The 16660-nt window shown below is 37.7% G+C and overlaps 1 protein-coding gene across 1 annotated transcript; it reads right to left on the reverse strand.

Moving 5' to 3' along the window:
- Positions 1–287: 287 nt before the first annotated feature.
- On the reverse strand, positions 288–16353 carry slc39a4 (solute carrier family 39 member 4). The gene is made up of 12 exons (XM_058378357.1): positions 15786–16353; positions 12827–13090; positions 11952–12174; positions 11067–11233; positions 9740–9908; positions 8759–8931; positions 7331–7495; positions 6647–6742; positions 5642–5696; positions 5339–5491; positions 3071–3258; positions 288–1928 (listed from the first exon to the last, which is right to left on the reverse strand). The coding sequence occupies exons 1-12, from the start codon at positions 15981–15983 to the stop codon at positions 1800–1802; spliced, it is 1980 nt and encodes a 659-aa protein (XP_058234340.1). The 5' UTR covers positions 15984–16353; the 3' UTR covers positions 288–1799.
- Positions 16354–16660: the final 307 nt, after the last annotated feature.

Consider the following 16660-nt stretch of genomic DNA (forward strand, 5'->3'; position numbering starts at 1 on the left):
AAAGAGCTCAGGTGAAGAAAAAAAAATCATTTAAAAATGCCCATTTTTAAGGCATTTAGGAAAAGCACTGTCTTCATCTTCAGCAATATTTAAGCAACCTGTTAATTAACTATTCGCCATTTCTGAGATACAAAGTCGCCAGATAGAAATATAAACTTATATCTCAGGTAAAAACTAGACCTAGCTTCACTGAGTTTTTAACTCAAAACACCACCAATGTGAGAAAGAACGGTTCACACAGTACGCAAAAAAAAAACAAGAAACAACAATAAAAAGTTAAAATCCATTTATATTTATTAGCAGTTGTCTCAAAAAGCATGTTTTTTTTTATATATACACGAACAAAATACAAAAACTTGTCACCTTGTTTAATGTTTTGTAATATAGCTGCTAAGATTACTATCAATTATAGTAGTCATATCGTAGGAATGTAGGAATATCATTAGTATACCTATGAAGAAAAATATAAAAATGCAATCTACAAACTTCAGAAACTACAATCCACATCTACCTTTTACTTTAATCTTACTGGCCATTTTATCAGGAAAACCAACAATATACAGTTACTGGAATGAGAGCATCAGCATTGCTGTCACAGTACATGTGCTAATTATTGAGTGGATCTGATTAACTGGCCAGTGATGTTGAAACAAGGTAGGTGCACCTAATAAACAGGCTACCCAGTGCATACGAAAACACTTGATATGGTTGTTACTAAAAGAAAAATTGGGACATGGAATGACTACATTCCAGTAAATGAACCAATTAGTACAGATATAAAAGCCAACCTTTTTGTTTTATTTGGCAAAGAGGTTTTGCATTCTGTCCATTCTCCCTCTCCAAACAAACACACTTATTACGAGTATATACCATTAATGTACACTACTGTATCTGGCCAACACCTGACCATTACACCCACATGTGGTTCTTCCTCAAACGGTGTTCCACAAACTTGTCTAGAATATCTTTGTATGCTGTAGCATTACAGTTTCCCTTCACTGGAACTAAGGAGCGAGCTTCACGAAGACAAGGTCTGAGAAGGTGTCCAGAGTGTCCAGCACAGAGCTCTGAATCTGACACCTTTGGGATGAACTGGAACACCAACTGAACCCTAGACCTCCTCACTCTTACAACATCAGTGTCTGATCTCACTAATGCTCTTGTAACTGAATAATCACAGTTGCGTGGAATCTAGATGAGTGTAGGTTACTACACCAGGAAAGAGATGTTCACCAAGTACATACAGCTGTGATGGTCAGATGTCCACATACTTTTGGCCATATAATGTAGGGATGCACCAAATGGTGGCCAACATAAATATTACATATTTCAGCCAAAAATGGCTGAATGTTTTGGAACAAAAACGGCTCTGTGAAAGAAAAAGGCTTACAGTATATAATAATTTTAAAGGCAAGTGTGTAAAGGCACTGTTTTTAAAAATTTCCTTTAGTCTCCTGAGCTCAGACGTGCTTTACAATAAAAATTGCTGTGGTCATGTAGAACTATTTCACAGTGATTTGTATTAGAACTCTTCCTATATTGAAAAATTCTATTCATTTACTCCTCTTCGGGTTGCCAGGTCTCAATTAAATCCCGAACGGCTTATGTCTGTTACTCTATAATTGTCATTCAAATTCGTATCACCAGTCGAATTCCATTGGCGTGACACAGTTTACGTCTGTTTTCAGACCAGTGCAGTTTTCTCAAAATCTGGACTAAAAGCAAGACATAAATTAACCTGACTATCAGGGGTCAAAAATAATAATAATAATAATTAAAAAAAAAAAAAAAAAGGTTCTCTAGATGTTTATCTTGTCCTCGTAAAAAGAGAGCAGCAGTAGGATGCCCCAGCCAGAAAGCAACCCCAGATTCTGCAGCAGAAATGTCAGCCATGGCTTCTTGCTGTCCGCATGAATCATGGTGGGAAGCTGCAGATGAGAGGAAACGGAGATGCAGCAGTGCTTTAGTGAGTGGTTTACCTTAGTAACCATCTTTCATACGGTTATACATTAATAGAATGACTGGTATTATACTGACAGGATGATGGATTATTGGAAGATTGTACTTACTCCGCTTGCTTATGTAAGATGCTCTATTTTTATCACCGTGAATATGGTGCATTATGTTTGAGGCCCCACATATCATACATCATATCATATATATTTGGGTCAAAGAAAAAAAAAGGGAGTTTTAAAATAGAGAGGAAAATGTCATAGGGTTTTTCTTTTCTTTTCTTTTTTCCTTTGTAAAACATGCCACAGAAATGAGTGCAACATTTGGTGTGGTATAGTAGTATAAAAGTAGTATATTTGCCAATCATGGCTTTTTTTTTTATCATGTCCTATGTAATGTTTAAAACTAATAAGAGTAAATTATATCATTAAATATTTAAGTGTTAGGTTTTTAGAAATTTGAAAGAATACATTCAGTGAAATAAATATATTAGATAAAATATTTATTTTTATATATATATTTACATTTATATTTAAAATAAATCATTAAATATACTGTAACGTATGTCCTATATACATAAAACCTCATATTTTTTTATCCTTTATATTTTCTGGCAGCACCTTTATTTTTTATATAAAGATTTATTTAATAGATATAAAAATATATTACAGTCTACAGCACAAGTTAGCACTGACATGTTTGAGTTAAATCCATCCATCCATCCATCCATTTTATTCCTAATTAGGGTCACGGGGATCTGCTGGAGCCTATCCCAGCACACATTGGGGGAAAGGCAGGGGTACACCCTGGAGAGGTCACCAGTCCACACATAGAGACAGACCACCACATACACTCACTCCTATGGGCAATTCAGAATTACCAATCAACCTAATATACATGTTTTTGGATTGTGGACCGGAGTAAACCCACAGAGGCATGGGGAGAACATGCAAACTCCACACAGAAAGGCTTCTACCTTTTCGAACCCAGGATTCGAACCCAGGACCTTCTTTGCTGTGCTAACCACTAAGTCAATGTGCTGTCCTTGAATAAATAAAGTGCAATCGACTCCCAAATCAAGGGCGTTTAATGTAGATGCACCGTATGCCGTACGTACCATATCCGCGAGCCCTACGTAGAGGAAGAGGCCCGCTGTAACAGCTCCTATCCACTCTTTAGCTGCAGAGTCGGTGGAGATCGAGAGAGCGATGTAGAGACCGATAAAGGAGGTCAGAGCGCTGCCCACGTTTAACAGCAGAGCTTTCTTCACCGACACGCCGCAGTGCAGCAGCACAGCAAAATCACCTGCACACACGCCAGCAAAAACACTTCCACGTTAAGACCAACGGAACATTCCGATTCATTTTTTTTATTTTTAGTTTTATTATTAGCAGGTAAAATAGATTGGTGTTCAGCTCACGCAGAGGAGGTGTATTTTTACTCTTTACAATTTCATTTAGACCTTCCGAGTACTTAAAAAGTAGTTAATGAGATCACAACTATTTTTTTTTTTTTTTGCCCTGCTGTTAATTTAGTACATCCTCAGCATTTTTGCTTCATTTAACATCCAAATGAATCTGTGGCAACATTTTAATGGACAACACCACTTTGTGCTCGTGTGTTAAAGTTACTTTCTATGATTTATATGATATATATAAACAGAAAACCTTGATTAGTTTTCTATAACAGCAGCTCTGCCAGTTTATATATTACAGCACTCGTTCTAATACTCTATTCTGTATTCAGAAAATCGCACAGTAGATTTGAACAAATTAACTGGTGATATGGTGAAACTTTTTGTTCAGGAGTCTCCAGTGTCAGTACTTTGTAAGAGAGGTAATGTTTAATGACTTCAGGACAGAATACACTCTGATTACTTGGTTATTTAACAAGTTTTCTCATCTTAGTAACTCCAAGAGTGAGAAAATATTGTGTCTAGAGAATGAATGAGTGATTACAGCTAAACCTTTTGAGGTGTGATGCTACTGGAAAAGTACTATTGCTCTAGGTTGGTAACAGTAACTATCTTCTTCTTCTTCTTTCGGCTTTTCCTATCAGGTGTCTCCACAGCGAATCATTTCTCTCCACCTATCCCTATCTTCTGCATCCTCAACACCTCATTTATTCCATCCATATACCTCCTCTTTGGCCTTTTCTTTCTTTCCTTCCTGGCAGCTCCATGTCCAACATTCTCCTACCAATATACTCACTCTCCCATGTCCAAACCATCTCAATCTGGCCTCCCTATCTTCGTCCCCCAAACATCCAACATGAGCCGTCCCTCTGATGTACTCATCGCTAATCCTGTCCAACTGTGTCACTCCCAAAGAGAACCTCAACATCTTCACGGTAACAGTAACTACGAACCCGGTTAATTCATTTCCCTTAACAGCTTGCCGCTTATTCTTTACTTAACGGAATCTGAGCTCATAAAAATCCAGTTTTGATCAGTATTATGAATAAAAAGTCAGAAGGAATGGCGCACTAACCCCATCAGCGTCACGGCTAAGTATACTTTTCAATCAAGTTCTATTTGGACGCAAGCGTACACTTCCACTTAACTCGTAACGCTCTGTACTTTCTCTCCACCTGTTTATTCCTCGTGGCAGCTCATCTTCTAAGGTTTGGCTAAATATGAGAAGCAGTAGGACGCGCACTAGCATCATTTTTAAATGAGAGACATCCTGTGATACACAGTGTGCGCTGCGTTTTGAAAAGCAATTTGGAAAAAGAAATGAGGAAAAGATTGAATCACAGTGTATCGGGCACAGCGTGATATATTTAGATTTGCATGGAAAAGAGTAACTGACCTTCTAATTAAACTCTCAGTCATGGCGTGTTGTGGTCACCCGCAGTGTACATTACACAGTCAATAATGTTTGTTTATCGAGCACAGATGTTATGTACTGTATCTGTGCTGATGACATTAATACGGTGCCGTCGTAAAGCAATGAAATTTCGAAGATGTAGGAGCCTTAACTCCTTCACAGGTGCCAATTTTTATATCATATGCCGTGTTACAATTTGGAAAAATCCAATTAAATTCAGTGTAGTTTTGATTTATATAGCGCTTCTTTTAAATAATGGACATTGTCACAAAGCAGGAAACCGCAAGGTCTGGGATACTATAAAGAATCTAAATTAGAATCGAATACATTTACACAGCAGACTGCTGAAGGAATATTTTTACAGTGTAGTAATAATAAGAAATTTCTCCAAACAGCAGTGTAACACTGCATTGCATCATCATGGTCATTATTATCACCCTGACACCATGCCCAACATTTCCTTTCAGCTCATCATGCTGTTCAACATAAGCCCAAATATGGGACTCACTGCTTTAACCCCTGCATATAATTATTTGTACTGGGAGTGCTGCTCTCACCTAGCTCATGCGGGAGTTCATGGCAGAGCACAGCCAGAGACGTAGCCAATCCCGAGCGCCAGGAGACTGAAAAGGCGGCACCGATGGCCAGACCGTCTGCAAAGTTATGAATGCTGTCGCCGATTGTAATCATATACGGAAGCATGCGCTGCTCTGTATGGGAGAAGAAGGAAAAAAAAAGTGAGGCATGTGCTATATCTATACAGCCCCACCCGTTACTACTGTATAACCATTGACATAGAATTATGTGTGAGGTCATCAGAGCCCAGCGTGACTCGGCATGACGCAGCAGTGGAGCTTCACCTCGTGTCCGAGGGGTTTCTTCTGCTTCTGGGAAAGACTTTTTTTCTTCGTCTACCTGCAACAGACAAGAAAAGCCACATGTCTTACTAAGACAAGACTGTTATTCACTCAGCAGGATCACTGCCAGAGGAAAAGGTCCCGAACCTGAGGAGCGTAATTATTGAAGAAAAGGACACTCTGTGAGTGAGTCACGGCACAATGAGCTAAAGCATTCAGTCTCCTTTGGGACAATAATGGATTAACACACACACACACACACATTTATATAGTGAAGCTTTCTGTAAGGTGATCCATGTAACTTTTATGGAAAGAGTCCTCCAGCACTTACCTCCAAAAGTGAAAAAAAAAGAAAATGACATTTACAAACTAAAATGAAGTTAATTAGCATATTAAAATAGAATTGCTTCATTTAATCTGAAAATGCATTCAGCATCTAGAAATAGATGTATATCTTGTCATCTTTGGCTAGAATTCAGCCACAGCATTCAGCCAATAGGTTTTGACTCTCTTTTAACACACTCTCTCTCTCTCTCTCTCTGTATATCTGTCTCTCACCAACACACTGTCTTTTTACTGTACAGTCCGGTTAGGGAAGCTGCAGGTGGTGGTCCATGTGCTATTCCAATACACTGGATCCATCTATTTTATGGTTTCTCAATTATATTGCAGTTTAAAATCGTGTATCTGGAGACAGATCAGTCAGTAAGTCATTAAAAATAACAGCTATGCTGTCAGCTAATAAAATGTAAAATTACTTTTATTTCAGTGCAGGTTATTACTATATTATTATCCCTCTTTCAGTGGGACTACTTTAATTATACATTTATATTTTATTTTATACTTCTGATTAGTGAACATTTTCAGCACTCCCTTTTGCGTCCTCTGTCCTTTGGGATTCCGCGAATTCCACTTCGTCCCCTTCTCTCATTTCCTCTCGTTCCGGGCCAAACCTTTTCCCCGTCTCATATTTCCTCTTAATGAAGCCGTGCGGAGTGAACGCCTTACCAGATCTGCTTGGGATGTGGAGAGTTTGCTCTTTTTCTCTCTCTGGTACATCTGCAGGACTTTGCCATGGTCACAGTGGTGTGGCTCGTCGTCCTCCTTGAAGGAAGAAGGCAGAAACACAGGGAAAGGATTGTGATTTTATTATGACGGCGGCAGGCAGCCAGATCGCTCTGCTTCAACCAGGATATCAGGTCATGCTCCACATCTTAGGATTTAACTGCGTGGATGAATTGCCACTTAATAAACTTCCCGAAAGGACGGCTTTACACGAGCAATATTCACACGTTGCAAAAGTGGCCTAAATCTGATTTATGCCAGGGTTCGAACACACTGAATCAATTTCAATTCCAATTTGGGTGGCTTCCATATGCAGAAGTGAAATCCAATACATAAATAACCTTGCTCTGTACAGTCAGATCAGCTACTTGTTCGTTATAATTTCTCACCACACATCAGGAACTTTTTGAAGCAATAGACAGCTCGGCAGCACGTATTTCACCTCCTCACCCTTGTATGATTTATTCCGTCACCTTCGACTGCACCCTCGACGTCAGCACTTCCTAATGTTGCCTCTGGTTTGTTTTGCTATTTTCTGAACCTGTTCCGCATTTCAAATAATTCCTCTCAGCCATTTTTGTGTAATATATGCAATGCTTTTAATAGATCCCGCAATTAGCAACTTACTGCATGGTGATGAGAGTGCTTGTCTTTGTGAGTGAGGATTGAGAACATGGCTTCCATCAGGTAGAAGTAATAGATCCCTCCCAAAAGCACCAGCAGTTTAAAGATGTATGTAGAGTCATGTCCGGGTTCGCTTGCTCCATCGCTGTGCACATGTATCCCCAAGAACTACACACACATACACACACAGACAAAAACATCACATCAAATCATAACCCTGACGATGCAATTACCTCTAACCAAAACTCTGTATTTTCCCCTGTTTCCCCCAAAAGCCCTGAAAAGCAATTTCAGCCTTCCGTTCAATTAGACGCTGCTCCTTTCTCCTGCCATAATCCTGTTATTTCTCACTCATGCTGTTGACACTGTGTGACAGGTTGCCTGTTATGTTCTTATGACAAGCATCAGGACGGATGAAGTTGCGGAGGCGTTATTGCCGGGAGAGGCAGCCTCGAGGGAAATAAGAGGTAGGAAATCTCATACGGGCCCAGTGAGCGATTCTCCTGCAGTAAAATGGACGAGAGTGATCAGGCTGAGCTCCGAGGTGGGAAGCAGTTCAGCAGCAGTCGTGTGGAGCTGCGATGCTTTTTTGTCTCGCCCACAAGAAAAGCATTAGCGTTAAGATGGAGCAGGTAGTTGAGTGGGACGGAGCTAGCTGGTGCTTTAGAGCTTAAGCTCTAATGAGGCGGTCATTGCAGGCTTATTTAATCGGGGTACAGATTTAAACCCGGCACATCCAACATGTTGTTCCCTCTGTCTTACTCAATTTTCTCCCATTTGCGTGATCATTTCTGCATGCCGCAGGAGAAAATTGTAAAAACGTGCGATCTGTGAGATTTGTATACGATTTCTGGATCCGTTTATTGTTCTTTATAGCCATGCAAACTGTCACAATTATGCATATTAATAATGCAACATGGCTGCAGCAAATCACTACTTAACGTAGTTGCATATAAATTGCATATTCATCGCGACACGCTAATTCGCTGATTTGAGTGACGCACGATCCTGCGAGTGAATCAGGTTGTTATCGAGGATGAACATACATAAATATGCAAAAATATAAATATAACAATACTATAATGCCCTGCAACACAGTAGCACTTTTCAACATTTCAATATCCATAAAGAATTATGATTCGGAAAAGAGGAACAAAATAAAGTATCAATACTTGACTGTAAAAGCTACATTGGTCTCATTCGTTTCATCTAAGCCGGTTATCTACATTTGAACACCGTTCCTCGACGTACTTTATTCACAGTTTTAACCCAGGGAAGATTCTAGAAAAGCGAAACCCAAATGCTAATCTCTAAATGTAATAAAATGTGTCTGGTGTCTCAGCTCCACGTATCCGTACAGTTACTGAATGTCAGATAAATGTCACACACACTAAAACTGCACAAATCAATAATTTCCTCTGGCTCTCTCACCGTGGGAAGGAGGTGGAGCAGCGCGTCACCCGTCAGCGAGCCCACGGCGAGACTGATGCAGAACTGAATGCACAGTTGGAACATGCCGCTGCAGGTCGTACACAGCAGCACCACGATCCCGAACATGGCCGTCAGACAGATCAGCATGTTGGCCAGGGTGGCATACACGAATCCTGCAGAGAGCAAGCGTTTCATCTCTACACATTTCAGATGAAATTACTGACGGAAACACGGTCGACCAAAATAGCCTCTTAAGGTTTGTATTGTTTATAAAAATACATCAACCCATGACTTTATCTCTGCTTCTCTTAAATCTATTTCTAAATAATCAGCAGATTCAGTTACAAAAGTGAAATTCAAGAAGCTCTCCAGTTCCCCTAATATAACACAGATCATCGTTTAATGTCACATGGCTGCTGAACAGGAAACAAACAAGAATAAATCTCTAACAAGAAGGTGTTAAATAACTCGAGGTTCTGATTCTGAATGCTAGCTCAAGTTATGCTAACTGTCAGCTTGGTTATAGACTTTAGCGAAAATTCTAGGCAAATGTCAAGAAATCGGTATCTTTCCCTTTGGAAATTTGCTTGTGATCAACTGTTAAGATTATACTCTGAGAGAACTGCAGCCTCTGGGACATAAAAACCTGAGGAAAAATCAATTCAAATTAAACCACATCGCAAAGCAGATATTTCTAGATGCAAGACTCTGTACAGATGCAACACTAAGGTGTGTCAGGAGGACACTGCAAGGAGCAACACTGAATATATAAAGGGATATTGTGCAATTCTTCAATAAATAAAAACATGTTTCATTGGGAAATGTTTGTAGTATAAGAGGAAGATGGGATGGAAAATAGTTCAAGCACAGTTGATCTGAAATACAACACATTCATCAGCAAATATGAGTCGAATTTATGGATTAGCCTAATAAATTTAATCATGTCTCTCTGCTTTAGTGTTTACAGGAGTAGAGACTTACGCTCCGTGGTGCTGAGGGAGTCGGACACCACCGTGGGTTTGGTCTCAGTACAGGCTTTACTAAGGAGCTGCTGGATCAGAGCCGGGCTCAGCCGAGTGAACTGATCTCTGTTCAGTCCCGAGCTGTTCATCTGGTAGATCTTCAGCAAATCCTCGGCATGGAAACAGCCCTGAAGGCGAAGCAAAAAAATATTCAATTTTTTTAATACATGTAAATTTCCAAAAGCACATATGTTCAAAATAAAGTAAATAAATGAACACATATACTGTAGTTATAATCATAACATAGATTATAAAGTGCTACAGTGAAAGATTAAACCTAGTAATAATCATGAAATCACGTTCATAAAACGACAAATCTGTGAAAATTAAAAATTTTATGAAACACAATAAAAAGGAAGACTGGTAAATTACAAAAGCCCAGATTTAAAAACATCCAAAGAGCTAATGTTCGGAGATACACGGCGTTTAGAAGTGGCGCAAGAGGGAAAAGTGCACCGAACAAGAGTTTCTACATGATTATAAATATTCAGGATTAAATATTAAAAAGTAAATAAGCATATAAATCTGATATTAAAGTAAATGAGAAAAATATTAGTGGAAAACGGATGACCGTGTTCTACATGATGCGATTCCATAAGACGATAATCACACGGCGCGAGATTACTGCTCTGTAAACATGATGCCACTGAGTGCTGTTTACACACGCTGCAAATAACAGATTCCCAAAATTAGATGCGACATTATGCAGATTTTTAAGTACTCATCATAGACTGGTTGGAAGATTGTGTGTGTGTGTGTCTTCGTTTTAACGCGCTTAAACTGTGATTACTGAAGACAGATGAAATTGAGTCCTCAGATGAATCGCTATCATCTCGCAACACGTGTCTCAATATCCGTCCGCGCCGATCAGCCGCCGTCACGCCGTGTCAGAACCTGGAGCGTAATACCGTGCTCTGCCAGATGACTGGCCCCCGCATCACCAATAAATTACGTTCTCTTTGCCCTCAACAAAATGCACTTCATTTATATTTCTGTCATGTACATAAATTTCCCATGTGACCACAAGTAGCCAATGGCACGCGTTCTGAAAGCACTTTATCATCGCCCACTTACACTCGATCTGTACGCAGCTGGACGGCTGCTCTTATAATAGCTACGTTTAGAATTTGGAGCAGCCAAATTAAAGCAGCTTGATCATCATGGCACATTTTGCCAAGGCTTCAGCTGGCCGTGTAATGACCGACGCTGACGTGCCAAGACTAAGAGGCGACGTCGATGGAGCCGAACGACCCTGGACGTAATTACTCCAGTGGCTCAGTAATTACCGTGTCCCAGCTGTTGTTGGAGGCCCGAGGCTCATCGCGACTCTGCCCGAGGCCCTCTTCATCATGTTGGATGAGTCTCATGTCTTCATTATGGGCCTCGTGGCTGTGGTCATGCTCAACGTCATTAGCTTCTCCCAGGTTCAGATCTTTCATCAACCTGTCGAGGTCTGTACAGAAATATTGTTTATAAAAAAAAAAAACCCATGAGCTCATTACACAGTGTATATTACATTTTTGGGGATGGACTGAAAGTTCAGAGAAATTCCAATTTTGGGGACTAACGTTATTTGAGTTCAGCTGAAAAGTTTCCAGATCACCCGAAGGCTTTTGCATTACATGTCTGAAACACCTCTGGAAATCCTGGTCAATGTGCAGACCACAGTATAATCATTTCTCCATAGATTTCTCCATCATATTAAATATGAAATTATATTGTTACATTAATAAATATAAAATATCAATAATATATATTTTTAAAATCCTATTTTTTAAAAACAGAAAAAGCTAAATAAATAAGTGCAATTTATGCATTTATACTGTACATATGAATAATTATTAAATATAAATAATATTAAATAATATATTATATAATTCCATATTAATATTACATTATTTTATTATGTTAAACTATATTATTTATGTGTAATAATAATATTAGGTTTGTTAATAATATTATTTTATTATATGTATTATTACTGTCTGGTTTTATAGTTAAGCATTAATAAATAGAATTTGCAACAGTACAAAAAGGTTTTTTTCCCCGATTTCTTTAATCACAACTAATGAAAGACAGAATGAAGTTACTATGATGACAACAGAGACAGACTATGATCTGCATCATTCATGATAATGACACGCTGCTTTGTTGTTATTCAGCGGTCATACCTTGTAGAGTGATGTGGTCAGGGCCAAAGTGGGTGAATATGTAATCCAGGAAGAAGTCCTGTGGAGGAAGGCTGTGAGAGGTGATGCAGTCTCCCAGTAAGACGTGGTAGAGTATGACACCGAGCATAGTATGGAGGTCAGTGTGAGGGTCAGCGTGATGATGGTCTCCATCAGACAGAGTCACTTCACTCTCTTTCAGGATGTCAGCCAGAGTGAGGCAGTGCTGCAGACGTGAGACACATTTTTTTAGGTGTCAATCATTTATCACAATACATTTGGGGGACATTAAACATCGAGGGGGACAAATCAGACTTTTATTAAGTCCCAGTGGTCTGCTAAGTCTGATGTCTGACTAGCATCTTTATTTTCTGATATGTTTTGATAGTGCTGGACTTTACCTTTGTTAGTCTTTCCACATATCTGTGACAAGATCTCCCGTCATCCTTTCACGCTAATTAATCCGTGTAGTAAAAGCAGCTCTGTGAAGCAGATCACGCTGCAGCTGATGTGTGTAGTGCAGCAGGTTGTGAGATTCAGAAGTGTGTGCTATAAATGGGACACATTACCTGGCAGCACATTAAATTCAGGAGTTGAGTTTATTGTCTTTTTCTGGTTATTGAACCTCTAGCTAGCCTCTCTGAATTTGGCTCTAACACTGCACAGGAAATGACCTCACCACCTAAGGAAGCTCCTCCAAAGAGTGCACAAATAATTAAGGATTTGAGTTCATAGTTAGTATATTTTTCTGACACTGAAACTATTTCTACCCAAGCAGCTTTGTCTGTTTTGTTTATTTATGTTCGAAGTGGGCTCAGTGTTTCAATCCAGGTTATAACAACCGTATTCAGCTTTGTTATTTTACCTCCTTTATTTACCTCATTGTGATGTTCAGGTAGATAATGATGTTCGATGTCATGTAAGAGCTCCTCCAGTCTGTGCTCACTGTGGCCCAACAGCATGTGGATAAAGTGCCCCGTCTCCTGCCCCCAGCGTCCCTCTGTGATGGCTGTGCAGGTGTTTGAGGGGGAGCTGAGCAGCAGAGAGCATCCAGCAGCCAACCTGAAGAAGCCCTCCACCTGCACACCACTGGAGCTGGAGTAGTTACTCACCAGCTGCCCTACACTCTCCTCTGACAAGCACTGCACACACACACACACACACAAAGACAAAATGACTAAATTACCCATGAGTTCAGTGACAGTCTGTATTGTAATGTTGTGTTCCTTTTTAAAAGCCTGGTGAGCAAACAATGACCTGCACAGATGGTGATCTGTTCTGCTGCAATTTCAGTGGTCAGATTTAAATGGGTCAGATTTAAGAAAGCGTATACGCTCAAAAACATAAAGTACTTCACTGTGCTATTTAATGATAACCAGAGAGGAATCCCTCAAGTGTGGGTGTTTGGATAAAAATAAATAAATAAATAAATAAATAAATAAATAAATAAATAAATTAATTAATTAATTAATTAATTAATTAATTAATTAATTAATTAATTAATTAATTAATTAATTAATAAATAAATAAATAAATAAATAAATAAATAAATAAAATAAAATAAAATAACAATTTAAATAAATATATTTTTTAGAGAAAAGTTACACAATGTTATAACAATGTTATAACTTATATGGAATTGTGTATTGAGCAAGAAGTTATGTTTAATTACATTTTAGCAGTATTTCTGACAAATTTTTGTAAATTTAAATTTTCCTCAAGTTTCAACCTTAAACCTCTGGTGTTTTAGATATCCAGGTATATCTTTTAACATAGAACAATAGAACAGAAAGTATAACTTTGAACATTTTATTCATTTTCATTTTAAAGGAGCATTTTTAATAGTCTACAGTTACTTTCCCAAATGAAAGTTCTTAAGCTTTACAAATGTCTGAACACAATGTAGGATTTCTGAAGGGATTAAAGGTAAAAAAAAAAGGCCATCCATGATTTTTGTGGTAATATATAAAAAACTAAAATAAAAATTAAGGATTAGAAAAGAACAGTTAATTATATTATTTATTTATTCTATGATGAGGAAATGTTAGCTGATGAGGCTTTGCTCTAAACGTCTGTTCTCTAAAATATTATTATTATCCATACCATTTTTTTTTTTAATATCCCTGACTTTTCCCTAAAATTATGATTAATGGGACACTTGTAACTGAATTTAACTTCAGTAAATAGACAAAAAATACCAGAACAAAAACTCACACCACAGAAAAAAAGTATATAAAATTAATGTTGAGAAAAACGGTAATAAAAAGGTAAGAATTTAACAAATAAAAGAAAAATAATTTGTGATATTAAAATTGGTTGTAATAAAAATATAGTTCAATTATATCTACCTTTCTGTATCATATTAATGTTAACAAAAACTTTTTATCCACTATAATAATAATAATAATAATAATAATAATAATGCTTAGTGAGGATCACTTTAACCTTTTTTAAGATCTTTTTTCCAGAAAACTTTGATATAAGCTCATAAACCTCAAACAAACTCAAATAATCAGACTAAAGAAAAGAAAAAGACAAATTTACAGAAAAACATTATTTCGAAAAGTTTTACATGGTCCATTATAATAAAGCCACACATCTGATTCACAAACAGATTTGATTGTGCAAACTTTTTAAATATTTTTTTAAAAATAAATTAACATTTAATTTCTCCTCAAAAATACACTTTAATATTCACCACCAGTCTTAAAACTCAGTGAAAAAGCTTTATATAGGACACTTTGTATAGGAAAAAAAATCAATAAAAAAAACAGATTCAATAGTTTTAGTCTCAAAACTAAACTTTTTAAGAAATGTACGGATTTGACAATTGAACGATATTTGATTTTTTAGAAATGCTTGCAATTAAATTTTAACCTTTGATTTCAGACTGAATTGTTAAACCTACTTCAGTTTAACTTTGAAAATAAAAAAATCTACTTCTATTTGACTTTTAGCTTTTACGCAATAAATCTCAAACACTAATAATAATCCCGAACTTTTAGCCAATTTTTAGTCCTAAAAACATTTCTTGTTATTTCAGCATTCAGAGTCTCAATGTGCGGAACTTAACTTTTGATATTTTTGTCAATTTACTTTTAATCTGCTCTAATTTTTTTTTTTCTTTTAATTTGCCTTCAACCTTATTTCTATTGTAGTTTTTAAAAGCATTTGAGTTTGTTAATACATTTTCCTTCTGTTTTAGTCCATTAGCCTATATAATATCTTGTTGCTTTGTCGTTATCGGTATGAATTAGGTAGATTTAGATAGATAGATAGATAGATAGATAGATAGATAGATAGATAGATAGATAGATAGATAGATAGATAGAGATTTCAGCAAAAGCAAAATAAAAATGAATAAATAAATAAACAAATAAACAAATAGATAGATAGATAGATAGATAGATAGATAGATAGATAGATAGATAGATAAATTAATAAATAAATTGTTAAATAAAGAAATAAACAGACAAATAAATAAATAAATAAAATAAATACAGAAGTTACCAGACTTTAGTGTAAAACTTTTAACAAGTTCTGAGTGGACTCTCACCCCGTTCCACTATCTTTATAGGCTACAGGCTTATTTTTATTCACTTTAAAAACACTAAAAGTTATTTTTATGTATTTCTTTTCATTTATTTTAGATACAGAGTGTACCTGTGTGTGTGTGTGTGTGTGTGTGTGTCTGTGTGAATGAAACACTCAGTGTGGTAAATGTGTAAAACCTCCTGGATGAGGTGAAGTGTAGCACACGGTACCTCACCGGGTGTGTGTTTGGACCTCGACCCCTTAAAAGTGCGCTGAAGCATGAAGCGAAAAACGAGCCGTTACCTTTCCACACGACACGCCGGAACACTGCACACGTTTCTCCAGAAGGTTGAAAAAGGAGTGAAGCGCGGTATCACTCAGGTACTCATCCCCGGGAGACAGCAAGCGAACCACCTTCATGTACACGTCCTCCGGAGCGGCTCGAGAAACCCCGAGCAAAGAGAGACACACTAACAACAACCTAACCCCTGCGCTTGGCATGACTGCTCACTTTCTTGTTGTTGTTGTTTTCTTATGTTTTTCTCCAGAGTCAGGTTTTAGAGGAAGGGGGCAGGTGGCTGGAGGTGACTTGAGGCACTATCCGCTGTGTTGAGTTTGGACTCGTGCATTTACAGGTGAAGGCTTCTCAGGTACAGGCTTCCCGTGCGCCTTCAACTCACACCTGATTGGTCCCCTGATGCCTTGCGCTCCACTACGTCTTATACAAGAGGGCACTCATTTTCTCGGTCAAACTGACCTCACAAACCCACATGAACTCTCTACTGTGTCAGAGAATAGATAAAAGTGGATCTACAATAAAGTTTTGATGTTTAAAATATCTATATTTGCAACACTCACACCTAACTCAACATGACCCCCCCCGCCCCTCTTTACCACACACACACACACACACACACACACACGACACCATTAAAGGAATACTTCCGCTTTTTAAGCATAATATCTATTTTCTCTATTTATAATATATTGGTGATTTCACTGGACACGTATATCAGAAACAACCAAAAATAAATAAATAAAAAATGTTGGTCAGAAATGAACATACATTAGAAGTCTAAGGGCACATGTTGGGGCACTTGAAGTAAACATCCATTCAAAATACATGACTATAATCAGGACCTTCCATCCGTATGAACATATGGGTATATATGTGTCCG

The sequence above is a fragment of the Hemibagrus wyckioides genome, linkage group LG24 (genome assembly GCF_019097595.1).
Source record: "Hemibagrus wyckioides isolate EC202008001 linkage group LG24, SWU_Hwy_1.0, whole genome shotgun sequence".
NCBI classification, from domain to species: domain Eukaryota; kingdom Metazoa; phylum Chordata; class Actinopteri; order Siluriformes; family Bagridae; genus Hemibagrus; species Hemibagrus wyckioides.